This window comes from Batrachochytrium dendrobatidis (assembly GCF_000203795.2).
Source record: "Batrachochytrium dendrobatidis JAM81 unplaced genomic scaffold BATDEscaffold_4, whole genome shotgun sequence".
Lineage (NCBI taxonomy): Eukaryota > Fungi > Chytridiomycota > Chytridiomycetes > Rhizophydiales > Batrachochytrium > Batrachochytrium dendrobatidis.
The window spans coordinates 1,476,136-1,495,593 of record NW_006281102.1 but is presented as its reverse complement, the minus strand read 5'-3'; the positions used below and the strand labels follow the sequence as shown (position 1 = coordinate 1,495,593).

The following is a 19,458-nucleotide window of genomic DNA, read 5'->3' as shown; positions in this document are numbered from 1 at the left end:
TTGGGTCATCTAGTCTTGGATTATCGCACGTGGCTGCACTGTATAATCTTACAAGTATACACACAGGGAAATTGTTGCAGATGCTGATTCTACCATATTCCTTTTCAGCTATTGACAAAAGAGATGAGAGCGGAAAGATAAATGAAAGATTGTCAACCATTTGCAATGTGTATCATTTAAAAAGTATACCGATTTCATTCAACCACTTTTTTGTATGGTTGGGCTATTTGTTGCCTCTGCAACTCTCACTATCAATTCACAGTGCCCTTTGGAGTCTGGGGAAGGGGCTTCGGGATAGATTCGCGTCTATAGGCTGCAAGTTCGCGTCGCCATCAGAATGAGAGATGGGAGGCTTCGCATACAGTCCAGGCTCGTGCATAATGCAGTGTTGCAACCAAGCGTACACGGCACCCATCAACATCTAAATGCTGATGGTTTTTGCTTGCGCTTGTTGGAGCTCGATCTTTGAGCGAGAAACAGGATGGATTGTTTTTGGGACTATCCACCTCTCTCGATTCACCCAATGAATTGTCTGTTCCACAACTGCATCGTCATCTTTATTAATGGCGTTAAATTTTGATCGTTTTATAGTTACCAGCAGACTCTCGTGTATTGTTAAACCTTGATATCGTCTCAACTCTAATAGAATATGTATTTTATGGTTTTGCCTATCCATAATGTCAATAACGATTCATTAAGCGACAAAGGGAGTGAAAACGCAGAAACTTCCATTTATTTATATTCCAACAACCCAATCTCATCATATTTTGATAGTATTCAGACAGCATCAAGCAAGCTGTTGTTGCAGCATTTTGGAAATAACAGTTTTAAGTTAATATACATACTATACCATGTGAAACTTTGACGCCTGTCAAAACAGCACCAAGATCAGCAAGCAGCTGCCGCTAAACCAAATGAGCGATGTCGTATATTGAATCGAGAGGAGCGGCAAGCCGGTTAGCAAACTGACCGTGACGACAAATCAGATTGTCGTCGTGGTAAGGAGATACGAGCAATGTATGCTCGTGCCATTCAAATCAACAGATGAACAATCCACCGATATTTGCAAAAAACACACTGATGGCGCTGACAATTTCTCATTTTATTTTCCATCTCTCCATTCTCATTTCTTTTGCCACCAGCTATAATACACGTTATTGCTACAAGACATTCTGGATACGGGCTAAATCATCATGTCTCATACACAAGGCAAGTACAAGACTAAGCATGCATCTATTTGGGTTTTTGGCCACACAAGTTATGCTGTATATCTAGTTGAGCAACTTTATATTCCAGTCAAAAAATAATAAGCTAAAGATTGAATACATAATGTAATTTTTATTGTGACTGGAAAAGCGTAGATGGGACTGATGGACCATCCCATATTGAACAAACAGGGATAGCATCCACAACAGAAATATCCACCACATTGACAGATATACCCTCCCCATCCGTCACCAACACAGCCAGCGATGATATCGCGTTGCAATCAAAACTGATTCAATCATCCAAATTGGGTAGTGTATCCGTCCAGGGAACCCCAGGAAACAAAACCACTCTTATATCTCGAGAGTCAAACACTGAAGACCACGAGGAAGACCAGTACTATCTCAGCGGACTGTTTAATATTGAAACTTCTCCCGCCTACAAGTCCTTGGAGGCCCTAAAAGGAAAAAAGGAGGTACAAGAATCCCAGTAAGTCGATTTAGTATTTGCTGACCAATTTTCATCATGCTTGTACTATCACGATCCTGGATGCTTAGTTTTTTGGTTGAATCAATTTACAAAGCCATGGTAGCACATGCTAATATACCCGACCATGTTTAAAATTCAGGATTGAGCATTTCAAGCAGAGTTTCTTGCGCATGCATGGTTTCTTGATCCGATTCAACGAGTATGAAAAGAATATTGCTAAAAAACTCAAAGCAAGTGTAAAGGAAGTCACCATGCAGAAGCTTGAACGGGATCGAGCTGTATCCAAACAGTTTTCCGGCAATGCCGAAATTGGTGAACTCAAGCGTGAGCTTCTTAAAGTAAGTAGAGTCAGAATGACTAAAACCAAGTATTGAAAGCTTTCAGTTCATTGTATAATACTATAACAATGCAATATTGATGATAACAATATGCCAACCATCACTCGAGTAATTAGGCACAGAATGAAGTGGATTTAGCTTTTGAGCGCGAGTCAAAGCTGCAAAAAGAAACGGATGAACTATCCAAACAAAAACAGGATTTAGTTCATGATATAGAAGAAATTCGTCGCCACAAGGCCGACATGCTAGAACCCCAACTTATTACTGCAACAAAAGATTTGAAAATGGATATACATCAACGCCGCCATCAAGTCGAAAACCTCCAAAAAGACATGGAAGAAAAGCAATCCACATATGAAGTAGTTGCAATTGAGCGTGATCGGCTCGAAAAAGAAAGGGAAAAGTTTGTCATTTCATTGGCTAAAGCAACTGAAACACCTTTGAAGATCCAAAAGCAAGTGGATGTGCTGAAAGACGCAATCCAGAGTTTAGGAGGAGAGAATTCAAAGCAATTGACATTGACTTCCCAGTTGGACAAAGAACTGGAACGGCTAGCAAAAAAAAAGCATGATTTAGAAAATATGCGGATGGGCCAAGCTGCTGATTATGAGGAACGCCGAGGGCTGATACATGCAATGGAGCGTCAAGTGGATGATATTTTTAAAGAACATGAGCTGGCAAAAGAGCAGCTAACTTTTCAAAAGGCTGAACGAGTGCGATTGGATTTAAGTGCAAAAAAAACTATCCATGATATCAAACGTGAGCACGATACCGTATTAAGAGTGATTCGAGAAAAAGACACACAGCTTAAACTGCATCGTCGACTCGAAACTACAGTGAATAACATCAAAATGTCGACTCCATCGATACGCAAGCAAGCAGAAGATTACCGACGTCAGCTCGAATTTGCAAAAGCAGACGAGAAATTCTACCATAAGGAAAACACCCGACTACGCAAACTTATTGATGTTGCAACGTATGATTTTCTCATGCAAGAAAAAGTAGAAACAAATGAAATGGAGGAATTACAAGAGCAGGTAGCTGCAAACAAACGACTTGAGAGTGAATTGGAGTCTGCTAGTAACGAGTACTTGGCTGCCGTCCGTGCTGTTGATGAGATTAAGATGGAAAAAGACATTCGCGCACGTGAAGTGGTTCGTATTCAAGCTAAAACCCGGGCTATCAAGGGAGATACAGCTGCTAAAGAAATCAGCATCATGGATGCGTCAAAACGAGCAATTGAAGCTGCTGGCAGGTTAAAAGATTTTGGAGCTCTGTACGAGCTGGTCAAGAATGAGCGCAACAAATATTTGAATCATATCCAGTCGTCAACTCAGCGAGCCGCAGAAATGAAGGAAAAGATTAAAATTTTATCCAACGAGATTGAGATTTTACGACACGAAATTTATAACAAAGATCGTGAGTTGTCGGTAAGTAGTCAGTATTTTTTCTTGGTCTTTGACAGAGGCACCAGTTATTTCTAATATCTATGCAAGTACTTTTGACTGACTATAAAGGTTGTATACTGGTAAAATAACCTATAGAAAAGGAAACAGGAAAACAGTGCAGCATACGCAGGTCGAGATTCACTCAAAAATGAAGCCAATAAACTCATGATGCAATACCGTGATCGCCGTGATCAGATCGATCAGCATCTGGCTTCACTCGAATCTCTCAATACTCATATCAACAGCGCTGAGCAAGAAATGCTTGCCATAAAATTGCGCTACGAACAGCTCATAAAAGAGCGCAATATGGTAGGTGTCCACCTCCTTGACCGCAACGACGAGCTCTGTATCATATATGAGCGTCTGAATGTCCAAGTTGAAATAATGAGTAAAGGCGAGCTGGGTTTGCGCGAGCGAGAGGACGAGATTAGAAAATTGGCATTAATTGCTACTGAGCTGAAACGCAAGATTGATCTGCTAAAAAGGGACGAGCCTCTTGTAGGGGTGTATCAAATTGAGATTGAAAAGCTAGAAAGGGAAAGAGATAAGCTGAGGAAATATGTAATAGATTTGTCTCGGGAAATGGAGAATCCAGATGATCCTAAACGATGTAGAAATTTAAACGGGGCCGATCCAACACCCATAGAACTACTGAAAAAGATTGAGCGGCTAGAAGACATGCTTGCAACCAGAGAGGTATTTGTATTTTTGGAATTTTTTAGATTGATAGGTCAAAATGCACTTGAATTTGCAGTTTGTTAATTTTTTACTGCAAATTGAAATGTCACCATGAATAGGAAAAACTGTTGGAGAAAGACTTGATTATGGAAGAAATAGCAACACTTACTAATCGGCTCAAAAAACAGACTCTCGATGGCAAACAAGAGACTTATCAAGTGACACGCAAGCTCAACGATCTAACCAAGCGCATTAAACATGTTACACGCACTATGATGTCAAAAGTATCCGAGCTGGCCATGTACCAATCCCACGCAATGAATCTGTATCAAGAAAAAAGCGAAAAGGAAGCATTGGTTGAGGAAGCAGTGATGAGACTAGAAAAGGGAGATATTCCTACTGAGCAGATTGAGCGAGATTTTATACGAATGGAAAAGACTCGAATGCGCAAAGAAAGTAAACAAAGAGCGATCAAGGAACGTAATCTACGCGAGCAAGTGGGCCGGCTTGTTGATGTGTAAGTTTAGTATTATAGCGATCATGAGATGACGGTGAAATTTATAAACTCGGATACTAACATGAGAAGACAATTTAGGGACGACGATGATTTTTATATGTATGGCAAAGTGCGAACCATGGCAGAGCCACGACCCAATGCATATATTCCCGATGCAACGGGACTGGGAACATTACCTATTCCTAAACCGTATGGAGCACATGCACCATTCAAGCCGCAGGAGCCAGGAACACAGATACGCCACTATCGCAAACCAGTGGAGAAGCCGATCGAACTGTGAAGAGCCAATCAACAAGATTCAGATAGTATCGAAATCTAATAATAAGCCATGATAATGCTGTACACCTGAAGACACGGTTGCATCGAGTATAAATGATTTTATAAACAGATTGTCCGAATTTAGAAGATTTAGTTATTGTAAGTTTGTCGGACGTTGTAGGTATTACTGCTGTTGGGTGTGGATCCAGTTCCTTGAGCGGGTATCTTGATGAATATCAATATAAGCATATGCACTGCTACTTTTATTGCGATAGTATATTTAAAAGTGGACTGGATAGTAGCATTTGTTGCTGGCTGGTGCTAATATTGCTAGCAATGCGACCCTTTAATGTCGTAGCATTTGCTCATATCCAACTCATTTTATTTCTATTACTTGCATTTATACAGAATGCTGTCTGTACTAGAAGCCCACAAGTCGTCTCTTTCCCGCCCATCATCTTCTGTTTCTCAACAAGTCGGAATGCACTTTGCAGATGGCGCTTCGATTCTGTATGTTCCTACTGCTGCAGGTGCACAGGGCAAGCGAGCCATTGAGGAGTTTGTCAAAAATGTTGGCCGACAGTCTCATATCATCGAGAACGAGCAGATCCTATCCCGTATGGTTGGTGACCAGTCTGTCGTTGAAGAGTCCATTGTGCGGTTGATCCACACGGACCCTATTGACTGGCTGCTTCCTGGTGTTCGCCCAACCAAAAAGCAGATTGTTTTCCCCATGGTAACTATTGGCTGATGAACACTTTGAGAAAAATCCATTATGGTTTCTAATGACTACTGATACGACTCGAACGGGATTATATCAAGGTGACTATTCTCTCCTTTGACGAGACTGGAAAGATTGTCTCCAAGAGAGTTTACTGGGACCAAGCCTCTGTATTGCGCCAGGCTGGTGTCCTGCCCAGATCTCTGTACTGCAAGGCTAATGCATCCGAGGTGCAGCTTCCTGTCCTTGACGGATCTATTGTTAACAGTCTTCAAGACTCTATTCTTGACTCCAATGTTCTTTTGAGAGTTGAAACTTCTGCTGGACTTTCTAACGCTCAGCGTGGTAACTAATCATGAGATGCATATTGCAATTTATGGATGTGAAATCTGTCTGGTTTCTAATTTAGTCTGAACATGTTTATACTATTTATGTTTGAATTGGTGGTTGAAAGATGCCATGGAGAACAAGCCTGCCACTCCCGTCAAGGGACGTACGGCTGCTCAAGGCATGTATCCTCAAGGTGAAGAACTGCCCATCCGCGCTAGCAACAATCGCCAAAAATCGGATGTCTTTGGCTTGGAGCCAGACACTGCTGCGTCGTCTTATGCTGCTTCTCGTCGCTCATCGGCCATGTCGTCTGTTTTCCCTGAAGAAACCAAGAACGTAGCACGTCCCTCTACTCGCGTTTTGCAACCGTCTGGTGGTCATTCTAGCAATATTTTTGGAGATGATCAGCCCATTCGTTCAGCCTATTCCTCCCAAGCTACTGCCCAGGCTAATGCAGACATGGTTCGCCAATTTGCAGAGTCCTCTCTTGACGATGTTGCTGAAGAGACCTCCAGTAACGCATCTAGTCAGACTACCCACTCCATTGGTGGCCGTCGTGCCTATGCTGGAAAGACCAATGAATCGCAGTTTTCCTTTGGAGATGACTCCTCCACTGTTGGTCAACGTCATGCCACCAATTCTACTCATGGCATGGGTCGTCGTGTTTATGGTGATACCAACAAGTCTCAATTCTCGTTTGGATCGGATGTCAATGCTTTGCCCGACTCGCCTAACCACCACCATAACACTCTGCATACTGGCCGAAAGATCAACTCTGCCTCTAACCAGTCTCAGTTTTCGTTTGGATCTGAGACTCCTGAGACTGTCAAGCACGCTGCTGCTCAATCTGCTCGCTCTTCTGTCGCCTCTATTCCTCGCTCAACCAACCCCTTTGAAGATCAGCCTTTGCCCAATGCTGCTTTCCGTAGCGGCCGTCGTGATCCCAACGCTATGAGTAATGAGCATTTGAATGGTACTCGTCCTTCCAGCCGTGTTCTTAAGGCTCCTGGAGGTGGTTCTAGTATTACTTTTGGCTAATACTGTTTACTGGTGTAACTTGGGATGTTTAGCTTTCAATTTTTATTTTCCTTTATGGTTTTGCTTGTTGTTTTTGAAAATAAACTTTTAAAATATGATGTTATCTATTTAGATTTCTTAATAATGAGTGATTATATGCAAACCACTTTGATACTTTTATAATTGTATAGTTTCAAATTGGCCCCAATATATCTAGCTTGCGATAGTTTATCCAATTAGCGTCTTTGTTTCGTGAAGCAAATGTTTGAGAAGATAAGAGCTGATCATATAGCCTGACTACTTGACCCTTTGCAAGTAGCATACCAGCGATATCAGTCCCAACTGACAGTAAAATCAAAATCGTATCACAAAGGTCGGTAGGTCATGTCAGCTCCTGCATTCAAGTTTATTTTAACATAAATTCATCTAAATAATCATTTTCACTTGGATGAATATCAGTTGCTTTTCAATTTGATCCAAACGTTTATTTGAGATTAGCAAACCAACTTTTTCAGAAATAAATGGGGCTACTAGAAAAAATCATTTTAGACACCAAGTTGCTGAAATATACAATCAACACTGATGGCTTGATATTTACCCAAAATCATACCATGATGATATGGCGGAGATATTTACTGCCAAAACGACGCGACTTTTTCTTCCAAGCCAAATCTATATCAAAAAACAAGTCTGTAAGCCTGCCAGGTCAAACACGGCTTTGCAAATACATAGCTATAGCATGACCACACTTGCAGACCAGGAGATGCAGGATTCCTTGATGGAACTACAACAGAACCAGGAAAAGTCTCTGTCAGAAACCTCGCTTAGTTTTAATAGCAACGAACTATTATCTGCAAAGCCCATGGATAGTACTGCAATGTCTGACATGTTGGGTGTCAGCCTAGACGACCCAATGGCATTGGAGCGCGCCGTGTTTACTGCTGTCAATGAAGGCGATACAGACCATCTCAAGAATGTGTTTAGTCTTTATTCGTCCTCTACTGCCGTATTGCAGATGCTGCTGACCACTTCCTATCCAAATCGAGACAACTTTTATAAGCATGATCCAGAGGTTATGCAAGACGCTCATGAGCTTCTAGGTCCAAGGTACATGTTCATTGTCTATCTTGCTTTGCCATATCCTTTTATTTCTACTTTTCTGGTATGTAACTGCATTGGAGTATGCATGCTGGTAAATAGAATTCAGTATTCTATATAGGTGTGTTTTGGCATGCTTGGAGTTTGTGAATGCCATGATATTCTCGTTGTATCTACAATCTTCAAGTATATGAGATTACAGCCCATCCTACACCACTGCCCATTCTATTTTTATTGCATCATTTGGAGCTGGCAATGAATTTATCCTAACGTCTTATATTATCATTGCTCATCGACTAACCTTGTGTAATACTGGTTATGACTGTCCCCTGGCATGCCAATACAAACGTGATTATCCACGATCTACTTGAATTCTAATACACTCAGCATGGAACACCTCAATGCCATTCAAATAGCATGTATCTTGGGAGACGAAGAAATAGCCATGGTGATTTTAGACTTTGTAGTTCATGTAACAGATGAAATAGATGCACGAAAGGTTCTTTACGAGTTTATGGGTCGGATCTGGGGAAATGGCAATACTGTGCTGCATTTGGCATCATTTTTAGGAATGAGCGAGTTAGTCAAGAGGCTTTTAGAATTGGGTGCTGCGCCAGGAAAATTCAATGAAAGAAAGTATCGACCGGTGGACTGTGCTGACGATGATTGCACCAGAAAGATGTTTGAGACGGTTACTGAAAGTATGTATTTGAACTACGTGAATCAGGAAGCATCAGTTTTATAGCATGGGTACATTATGATAAGATTGAATTTACTCTGCTTTAATCATGCTGTATGCAATTTGGAAAGCGGTGATATATAAAAGTCCATATTTAAATCTATTCAACCACGATCTGGATTGCTAACTCTATGTTTGACTATTTATCAACATTTGATCTATACAATCCTGTGCCATTCTAAAATATAGTCGATCAAGCTAAACATCACGGTGCAGCAAAGGAAATTTCTGACAAAAGAAATGACATACTAGACTTGAGGCTGCAGGCAGTGCCAAATGCATCACCCAGAGTCATTTCCGAACCTTCTGGATCTCATTCCAAAAGCAGTTCTTGGGATAGTTCCAGTCGCCAACGAGCCGATTCTGCATCATCATCTATTGAGCCGGGCTCACCGCGGGACAGTCGTTTACGAAAACTAACTAAATCTGGCACAGTCAATGGCGATTTTCGTATTGGTGAATTATCCCGCAATCAAGATGCATCTAAAAGTTTGGCACAGTCATTTAAACAGCCACCACCTTTGAAACCTAAATCCAAAAAAACAGTTGGATTTGACCCCTCCACAATGATTCTGCACCTTTGTCAGCACAACGATGATCCGACTGTAAATCGATGTGATTTGGTGCGATCGTTACTGGGACTCGATTTACCAGTAGATTCATCTAAGCGTATTGATGTAAATAGTTTGTTTTCGCCGCAACAAGGACTTACACCACTACACCTTGCTTGTAGTCATGCTGCATATGATATTGCATTGATGTTGCTACAGGAGGCACATGTAGCAGTGAATGTTCGTGACTGTGAAGGCTGGACACCATTACATTGCGCATCGGCAGAGGGAAACATTCCAATCATTGAGTTGCTTGGGAGATGTCAAGGCGTCTATGGCACGGAAGCCGAAAATATATCCAAGCCAGAATGCGCAGATTGGCTTTATCCTATTGATGGACCAATTGATTTGATTCCATTGAATGAGGACGATGAGATTCCCGAGGATATTGCGTTTGATGGCAAGCAAGACCAAATCGCAGCATTGTTTCAAACTTTAAAAACTAAATATCCGCCTCCACCGCAAAATGTCTATGAAGTAGATAATAATTATATAGATGAAGGCGATTTGGACGATTTGGAAGAGAGCGACGATGATGAAATCGATGAGATTGCTGGACAAAAAAAGCATCGATCAAAGGAACATAAATCTATGCCGTTTGGGTTTAGTCATGCACCATCAATGATGAAGTCTGCACTAAGACGTAAAGATCCCGAAGATGCTGATAAATCACTCATGGGAGATTTGGTAGCCAATTCTCGAAGTGTAGATCCGTCGGCACGTAAGTGATTTGCACATTCCAACATTGATTTAAATATACAACAGCTTCATATGGATTATTTAAATTAGCATCACTTAATGTGCTAGTAACTGTCTTGTTTTTACTGATACCAAAGCATCTATGCATTGAGTAGAGATGGCACTGCTGTTGCTATTGTACTATGAAATGAAGGCTAAAGATGTATTTTTTGATTTGAACTCCAATTGACTAGTGCTCGCTGAGGGCAATGTAATCACATCTCCAGTTCTTTGCTCAAATTCTGATGAGCTAAACTCTGTATCTTCATCAACACCGCAGATATCAGGGTCTATATCAACACATTTATCACAAAAAGAATCAACTACATACACTGAACCCAGTAAAAATATTATAGATTTAGAAAAAGTAAGTTCAACTCTACAGCAATCAGAGAAAGCCTTTTCAGGGTTGGCTCAAGAACATCAATCTGAAAGTTTCAAGAGATCAACTGAAATCAATCAACCAGCTGCCTGCTACTCAAGCAATACAGTTGTATCTGCTATACTCGATCCAGTACCTGGGGCTCTGAGAATCAGTAATGGAAATTCGAATCAATTTGTTGAAAGTAATATAACATTAAGCAAAGGTGACTCGAGCGATGCGTCGATTCATCAAAACAAGGCAGATGTATTGACTGAAACAGAATCAACTCAAAACAAAGCATCCAATGCATTAAAATTAATAGACACCTTGTCCACACCTCGATCCAATTTAGAGACTAGATTATCTATAGAATCAAAGCGACAACAAACAACGCCAGCCCAAAACACTCTGCATGCAACTGAGGAATCCCAAACTATTGAATCAGAAAAAATAACCACTGTTGCTTCTACAAATGTTTTAACAGACCAATGTAATGGCAAGAGTGGTATCCCACAAAAGAATTTGACAGAAACGACCAGCTCACAAAGCGTGGCTTCTAATACACCTTCCACGCTTGGTTTGATTTCAAGAATACCCGTTCCTACTTCACCCAAATCTAGAATGACTGCTGCGATTCAATCTAGTACTTTGACTTGTTCAAGTTCGCCATCACTAGCAAAAAAATTATCTGCATCACACAAAGTTACGGAACAACACCAATCAACAATCAAAGACGCTGAAACGAATGCTAAAATAGCGTCAAAACCAGCTAAAGTTTCAAGGGGAATCTATGGATTTTTGGATGGCATGAAATCCACTCAATCTATCGAGGATTTAGAGACTCAATTGCACAATCCAACATCGCTTGGATTCGTTTCATGCACACCTGATTTATTGACGGCATCACATTTGAACACTGATTTTTCAAATACAAAACTCGAAACTGTTGGATCTGACAATACGAGCAAAGATTTGCCACGTATTCAGGAATCGCAAAAGAAAGCGCCAGAAGCACCAACATCTGCAGTACTACACAATACCAAACCTGAAGCTTCAACAAGTATGTCATTGTTTGGTCGACTCAAAGAAAAGTTTAATAAGCCAGGAACTGTACCACCCGATCCTCCTAATCTTAGCAGATCCAGCAGTAAAAGCAGCATGGAGTCACTTTACAAACGTAAAACAGACGCTTTGCCAACATCAGAAGTACAGGATACCTTATCAAAGCATAAAACTAATACAGTCAACTTTATGGCTGGATCAAGTAAAGAGTCGGAAACGATTACGGAGGCGGTAAAATCACAGTCGAATACTCTGGTAGCAGTTTCTACAAAACATCGAGATGCCAAGAAAGTTCAAAATGAGTCGTCCCCACTTAAGGAATCCCAAACATTACAAGTTCCTGATGAAAGCCACGTATCCAATTTGGAAGTTTCAGCAAATTCACAAGACCCACTTTCTTCATCGGCTGGACTGGACACGTTTGCGTCCAGAAAGACTCGACTTAGGAATGGGTCACAAACAAGAACACATGATCAAATCACTAGTGATTTTCCATGGATGAGACCAGCCAATGGGCCAGAAGTGAGTGGATTGGTGAAGTCGGGCGAAGTGTTGCGACGACCATCTGAACTGTCTCGTCGTGCATCCAAGCTTGTGCGAGATCCAGAATCTCCATCCAGAACCGGAATAATACCATCTTTAATATCGCACTCATCTAAAAAGGGAGAGTTTAAAGAAATGAGGTCATCCGAGTCTTCATTTGAGATGAAACCCAAATATGTTGGTGCCCAGCCGCCGCAAGATGAAGTGGTTGCAACTGGAACTGTTGATTCGATCAGGCAGGCATTTAACCGACCTGGTATTGTTGAAGCAAATATGCCTCAGACCAAGCAATCTCCACTGCGACGACTTGGCGGGTTTACTGGACAGGCCAATTCGGCTGCTCCACGAAGAGCATTGAATTCTCAAACTGCTGTGGATACAAAGCCAGGCATATCGAGCACGACAACATCACCAGACAAACCCATGTCTACACCATCGCAGCAAAAACCACACTACTCGTCCAAAATCATTCCAAAACCAAACGAAGCAATTGCCGAAGAACCATTGTCTACTCCTCAACCTCAAGCAAACAGTAGTTTTATTTTACGAGCAGATTTAGAATTTTCAAATAATATATCTGGGGCAATGTCAAAAACAGCAAGCGTGAGAGATCGCATCAAGCGGTTTGAGACATCTGGATAAGATTACCAACTTAGTACACTTACAGCCGTATTCACTTAAAATGAAACACTTTTCTGTATTTATCTTGCAGTTGGAGCCTTTATTTTGCTCCGGAATAAACAATCGTTACATATTCGTTATTATTGTAAATTGATTTTTTATTGAAACTCTGTTGTATCCTAATATCAGATACGTTTTAGTTCAACATATCTCAGGAATGTAACATACATGCCAGTCACGCAATGTTTACTTCAAATGTTTGTTTTGGAGGAGAGGAAAGTTGGAGGTTGAAAAGGTATGGAATGTGATGTGAACATTCGCTCTGTATTTCTGTACAAGAATGAGCATGAAGATTAGTAAACCAAGAGCTTAAAAACAATATTGTCCAGTAAGATTGGCACCAAATATGAGACTGTTTATCATGTATTTTGACATTTATTTAGTGTTTCATTTTACATGAATACGATTGTAGTAAGCGTATATATACATAGTTTAAATTGATCTTTATTTCGATAGTCTGGGTTTTTGCTGGCTTGTGCAACTGGAAAGTATTGTAGATTTTTTTAAACCACCGCATTGATTCATACTGCCATGCATCTAGAAGATTTGAGATACTCGAGTTTATTTCGAGTGGTTTAAAAGTTGCCAATTGAAAATGGTCAGATATATGCATGGTTTTGATTGATAGCATACAGATCCACATCAAAAAGCCATAAAACATATGGGAAAATAAAGATGAATATGTAAAAGTATAAGCTGGATTGAACTAGAATGTGAGCGTATCCAAGACTAAAATACAACAAGAATGAGTCTATAGAGCTTGATTGTGAGTATAATATGACGGACGCTGTCTATTAAAAAATCAATTTGCATTAGGAAAGCACAATGCATATTTAAGCATTGATTATCTAAAAGTCGATGCAAGATGCAGAAAAGTTTCATTTTGCGTGAATGCGGCTGTAAAACAATCTTGAACATAAATCTTGAAGGTTCCCTAAGCAGCATTCAACCTTTTTAAACGGATAAGCAGGGCTAGTGCCAACAATGCTGGTGAATTCGCTTTCCTTACTATGGCTGTTGCTACTTTCGTATCATCAACTGTCTGCATCTGTCAGTGCAACTTCTACAGCTTCCGAGCATATGGACAATGCCAAGAAACTCATGAGTTCAGGGGACTTTTTTAAAGCTTTGGATCAATTCGAGGCTGCTATCGGTAAGCCAAGTCTGTCAGAATTATTCTTTACTGTTTTGTTGGACTGGAAAGTGACTGCTAGTCTATTCCTTTTTCGTTTCCATTGCATTCCATCAACCAGTTTGGTGTTTATTGCACGCTTCAAAGCCTTTCAATACCATATCTGTGGACTATCTGTTACAGTCATGAATGCTAATATACAATGTGCGTCTTTAGCATTGGAGCCAAATGAGTATATATACTATTTTAAGAGAGCCGCTGCCTATTTGACATTGAACCGCTATCCAAACGCCCTGGCAGACTTTAGCAAAGTTTTAGAACTCAGGCCCGACCACACTGCGGTAACGAGTGATTGAATAACATGCCATGAATTGAATTTCTACTAATCTAGACTCATGTTTGGATTGATTGAAATTTCTCTCAACGTTCCAACTATCTGAATCTATGTGGTGCATAGTCTCGTGTGCAAAAGGCAAAGATTTTGCTACTGGAAGGATCTATTGACGAGGCATCAAAAGAATCGTCGTGGTTTGATCCGGATTCCTCCAAGCAGGATGTTATATCGTTGGTATGCAAATACTGTATTTTTGTTGACTCCTATTAAGCCATATCCAGTTTTTATCAGTGTTCTGGTTCAGGTCTAAAGTCGGTTGGATTTAACCAAAATATTGATTGTATATATTAGATTAATGATATCTCTTATGCAAAAGAGGCCTCCCTTCAAGCAGATGAGCACCTTCAGGCCAAAAATTGTGAAGCAGCAGTAGAGCACCTTAACAATCTTATAGCCCTGACCACATTCAATTACAACTCGCGAATTTCTCGTGCCGAATGCTTTCTCTTGCTTAATGATCGTGCATCTGCCATTAATGACTACAAAATCTGTGCCAAGATCAAGCCCGATTCTACCTCTCTGTATCTAAAACTTTCATTGCTGCATCTCGAGCTTGGCGAAACTGCTGAATCTATAGCCAACTCTAAAGAGTGCTTAAGGCTGGATCCTGATCATCGAGAATGCATCAAGCAATTCAAAAGAGTAAAGAAACTGGATAAGGAGCTCAAGAACATGGCTGCTTTTGTCGAAAAAAGAAAATGGAGGAGTGTTATTGACATTTTGTTTGGTCAAAATGGTGTTATAAAAGATTTTGAGGGCATTGGTGCAAATAGCTTGAATATTCAAGTTTATTCCTATGCTTGTCGTGGTTATGGTGCTGTAAGTTCAACCACTGGTATGTTTGAAACCAAGGCTGGCTTTAACATTATATTATTTTGTGCAATGCTTTTGTCTGTAGCTTCGCAAAGATATTGATGCCATTGATTGGTGCTCGAGGACGCTTTCGTTGGATGCCGAAAATGTGGAGGCTCTAATTACACGAGCCAACGCTTTGCTAGAAAAAGAGGATTATCGTGAAGCCATTTCGGATTTCCAAAAAGCACATGAATACGACAAGAATGACCCAAGAGTATGAAATATTTGCTATAATCACTATACACTTTGATTTTTGCACGGCCCTAACTTTGTTGATTTTGCAATATGGCAGATTTCGGAAGGATATAACAGGGCTCAGAAGCTTCAAAAACAGGCAGGCATGCGAAACTATTACAAAACTCTCGGTGTTCAACGATCAGCTACTAAAAAGGAAATCAAAAAAGCATTCCGTAAATTGGCACAGCAATGGCATCCAGATAAATATTCTGGCACTTTATCTAGAGATCAAGTTCAGCGAAAAATGAGCGAAATCAATCAAGCTTATGAAGTTTTGGGCAATGACGAGCTAAGGGAGCAGTATGATAATGGCGATGATCCGAACGTGAGTATACTTTTATTATCTGGTAGTGTGTGTTGATTTAGTAGTTGACCGATTTATTGCATACTAAATTGTTGTAGGATCCAAACAATTCATCTGGAGGTGGAAATCAATTCCGTGGTAACAACTTTTTCCATCAGGATGGATTCCATCAACACGGATTTCCATTTGGTGGACAGGGCGGTGGTCAATTCAAATTTCACTTTGGCTAACCAAGCATCATGTATCACGAATAGACTTGATTATGAGCTGAACTTTTACGCTATCTTTTAAAGTGGAGTGGCAAGGGTGTTATTTAGAAAACAAAATTTGTTGATGGCAGAGGATTTGCATTGTGTAGCCCTCTAACTCGACCCACTATGACTGGTGATAATGAGGATGAATAGATAAACGATAAATTATTGGCAATCATCAGTCTGTTGCAACAACGGCCTGCTTGATGCTATTAGAATATTTCCAAAACATGATGGGAGCAAAGTTTTATAACCAAAAAAATGTTTTATCTTGTCGAGTAGTAAAAACAAAAACATGCGCTAGCCCGGAATTGAACCGGGGGCTCATCGATGGCAACGATGAATTTTACCACTAAACCACTAGCGCTTGTTGTAAACTTTTCAGGGTCTACATATATATACCAATTATTAATTCATAGTACTAAACTGCAGCAGTTGTATTTATGGAATGAAACACTTGCTTTGGAATAAGCAGATTAAATATTTGTTGCGCTTTTCTACCAGATTGACATTATCAATTCAATAAATACAAATCCCATCATATGATACACATATAATTAAACTCTACAAACTCATCTTTGTTGCATCCTAATCTTGGATATATTTGCATTCTAGTTTTTAAAAAAAAGATTCGCACCAGTTTTTGCTAGATTTACTGAATAGCAATTGCCCTCTGAGCTCTTTAGTTGATTGGTCTGATCCGTACTCATTCTTGTACAAGAATGCAGAGCAAATGCTCACATTACATATCTGTTTCATACATCCCATATCTTTGACGCTTGTCCAATCTGCAACTTTCCTGAAACGTACAATCATTGTTTTTAAGATAAATACAGAAACATTTCATTTTACGTGAATAAGGTTGTAATTTTGAATCTGATTCAGTCCATATAACTTGCAGACATTTTGACCATATTAACCGTAATAATAACTGTCGACGCAATAGTATTTTCATCTAACAGAGACTTTATCATTCCAATTATCAAAGCGTGGTTTCGGTGGAGACTGAAGCGAATTCAAGGATATACTAAAGAACATTGTGCAAAAAATGTATAATACTCAAGTAGTGGATTGGCTTGTAGAAAACAAACCATATTGAGACCTAAAAAACCAAAAAAGTGAAAGAAATATGAAATGACCAAACAAAAAAGTGAGTAAAAAGACAAAATGGAAAGAAATTTGATAAAAAAATAACTCGAGCTGAAGGGAAAGATTTCAGATTTACTACCATATTGAGAAAAAACATTTTTCATTTGATTAGTTTTGTTCAAAACGAACCTAGATGTAAATGTACAAGATATATGTGCAAGTTACAGTACACTATCAACAGCTGGAATATGGTATATTGGTGCAAGTATTGTGACTTTTATATGGTGGTTCAGTTATCCATACACATGATTGTCATGCAAACACATTTATCAACAATGTAATATTATAGTTGACATTGTATACTCAATATTCAACATGTGATACTTGACACACAACAAAGTTGATACTACAACTGATGTGTGTGATCAGTCAGGCTATTGATGCAACCATTGACACCACAATCAACGAGTCAAACCAGTCAAATTGGTCGGATCTGATATCAACACACATGACTGTTGTTGGTATTGGTGTTGCATGTGCCAATACGACATGTCAAACAATATCATATCGACACAATACACACATGCATGTCAGTATCATCAATGTGTACAATTATGCAATATACAATCAACTGTATTGTATTGTATTGGAAATACAAGTGTTGATGTACAGTATGATATCATGCCAACCAAAACTGTGAAATGATCAGATATAATGCATGTACATACAATATCCAATATCCAATGACAATTGTATTTTATTACAAGCAAAAATACAGCAGACTCAGTTGAAACCAGTCCAGATTAGCATTCAAATTAATCGGATGAATCGGATGAGTCGTTGTTTTCGAGTCGACTCCAGCGTGATCAAAACACACTCATAGTTTTGAAAGAAACTTTCTGTGTACTGGAGGTTGTTTGAGTGGGTTGAACTGTAGACATTTCATTCAATGACGACGTTGAGCTTTCACGATGTCGTGGTGAACTTCGAGTTCCACTAGTAGAGGCTTGCTGAGATTTTGGCTGTTGTTTGTTTGTAGTACTTACTTTGTTGGTGATTTTTATTGTGGTGGTTTTTGATTGAGAGATTAGTTTTAGATTAACTGATAAAGTATTCGGATATTTTTTAACAAAAAATGATATGATTTTTTTTGCTTGCAGTTCCAGGTCCAAAACTAAAGCTTTAATCTCAAGCTCAAGTTTATGCATTTTTTTTTGAAGTTTTTGAAGTTTGCCAGATTGTTTTTCAAGACTAGATTTAAGTTTGGAGAGCTTCCTTTCATAATTTGTATCACTCTCACCTTCCTGGTGATCATGCATCAACTGCTGAAGCTTTTTTTCTAGTTTAATCAACTGTTTTTCTTGAAGAATCACCTTACCCTTTAATAAGTTGAGTGATTTCTTTTTTTTTGTATGGTCACAAGTCCGTTTTGTATAGTCTTTGATCAAATTTTCATGGTCAAGTGTAAATGTACGTTCGTCAACTTGTCTCACACCATCTGCATAACATAATTCTACAGATATAAATCCAGGACTCGTAGCCATACCAAAGCGGATTGGAGTAGCGATAGTAACTGAGCAAGCAACCAAGATTGATGACAATACGGCAATTAAAAGTTTCATTCTACTGGTTTGATTAAGCAAGTTGTAATGCCATTCAACAGGTCTGATTTGAATTGTATTTATACATCATCAAGCAGACAGTGTTAAAAGCATGTTTTCATATGACCGTCCTAAAAAACCAGTGTTGTTGTCAGGGTTGGTAGCAGTTTGTTGCTATCAATGTTAAACTTTAAAGGGATCTTCCTTTATGATAACCTTCAATCTTGGTTGAACAACTGCTTGTGTATTCAAGTGTCGTATGGTTGATTCTGCAGTTTTCCACCCTCGTCCACCCTAAAAGGGTCAGTACATCACAATATAGTCAAGCACAGACCAAGTAGGACTATACGCAACTGGATGACATTCAGTTATTAGTTGGCCATCAACATGTGTTGTGATATTGTATGTTGTGTGCTACTATATCAACATCGATTGTCACTATATAACTGTATCAACCACACATTATGATCATATGTCATGGTTGACTCGTATTCTGGATTGATGCACTCATTTCATTACTCGAGCAACTCGTTGTACGACTCATTGTATGACTCGTATATACACTGCAATTTGATCCAGTCACTCATCATCATAACATTGTTGAGCATAGATCAACAACTGCGATAAATGTTACACTGCCGTGCACAATCGATTGCAGTCCATACCAGTTATAGTTGATCACAAATGACACGGTGTATATTGATAGTGTTGCATTTGAATACATGTCATGATGATCAATATCAATCACACACAGCTG

General features: G+C 39.6%; 3 protein-coding genes across 3 annotated transcripts; 2 read left to right on the top strand and 1 right to left on the bottom strand.

The window, feature by feature from the left end:
- Positions 1 to 1,044: 1,044 nt before the first annotated feature.
- On the top strand, positions 1,045 to 7,129 carry BATDEDRAFT_34905 (uncharacterized protein; the record flags this gene model as incomplete). Its single annotated transcript, XM_006677972.1, has 10 exons — positions 1,045 to 1,213; positions 1,362 to 1,695; positions 1,835 to 2,033; positions 2,150 to 3,463; positions 3,578 to 4,177; positions 4,279 to 4,676; positions 4,755 to 4,952; positions 5,343 to 5,670; positions 5,757 to 6,000; positions 6,110 to 7,129. 10 exons carry the CDS (start codon positions 1,045 to 1,047, stop codon positions 7,021 to 7,023), a joined length of 4,698 nt encoding a protein of 1,565 aa, XP_006678035.1. The 3' UTR covers positions 7,024 to 7,129.
- A 6,693-nt stretch (positions 7,130 to 13,822) lies between these two features.
- On the top strand, positions 13,823 to 15,817 carry BATDEDRAFT_10725 (uncharacterized protein; the record flags this gene model as incomplete). Its single annotated transcript, XM_006677692.1, has 6 exons — positions 13,823 to 13,991; positions 14,187 to 14,311; positions 14,428 to 14,538; positions 14,656 to 15,199; positions 15,273 to 15,433; positions 15,512 to 15,817. 6 exons carry the CDS (start codon positions 13,823 to 13,825, stop codon positions 15,815 to 15,817), a joined length of 1,416 nt encoding a protein of 471 aa, XP_006677755.1.
- Positions 15,818 to 17,966: 2,149 nt separating this feature from the next.
- Positions 17,967 to 18,644, bottom strand: BATDEDRAFT_87923 (uncharacterized protein; the record flags this gene model as incomplete). The annotated part of the gene is made up of 1 exon (XM_006678115.1): positions 17,967 to 18,644. The coding sequence occupies one exon, from the start codon at positions 18,642 to 18,644 to the stop codon at positions 17,967 to 17,969; it is 678 nt and encodes a 225-aa protein (XP_006678178.1).
- Positions 18,645 to 19,458: the final 814 nt, after the last annotated feature.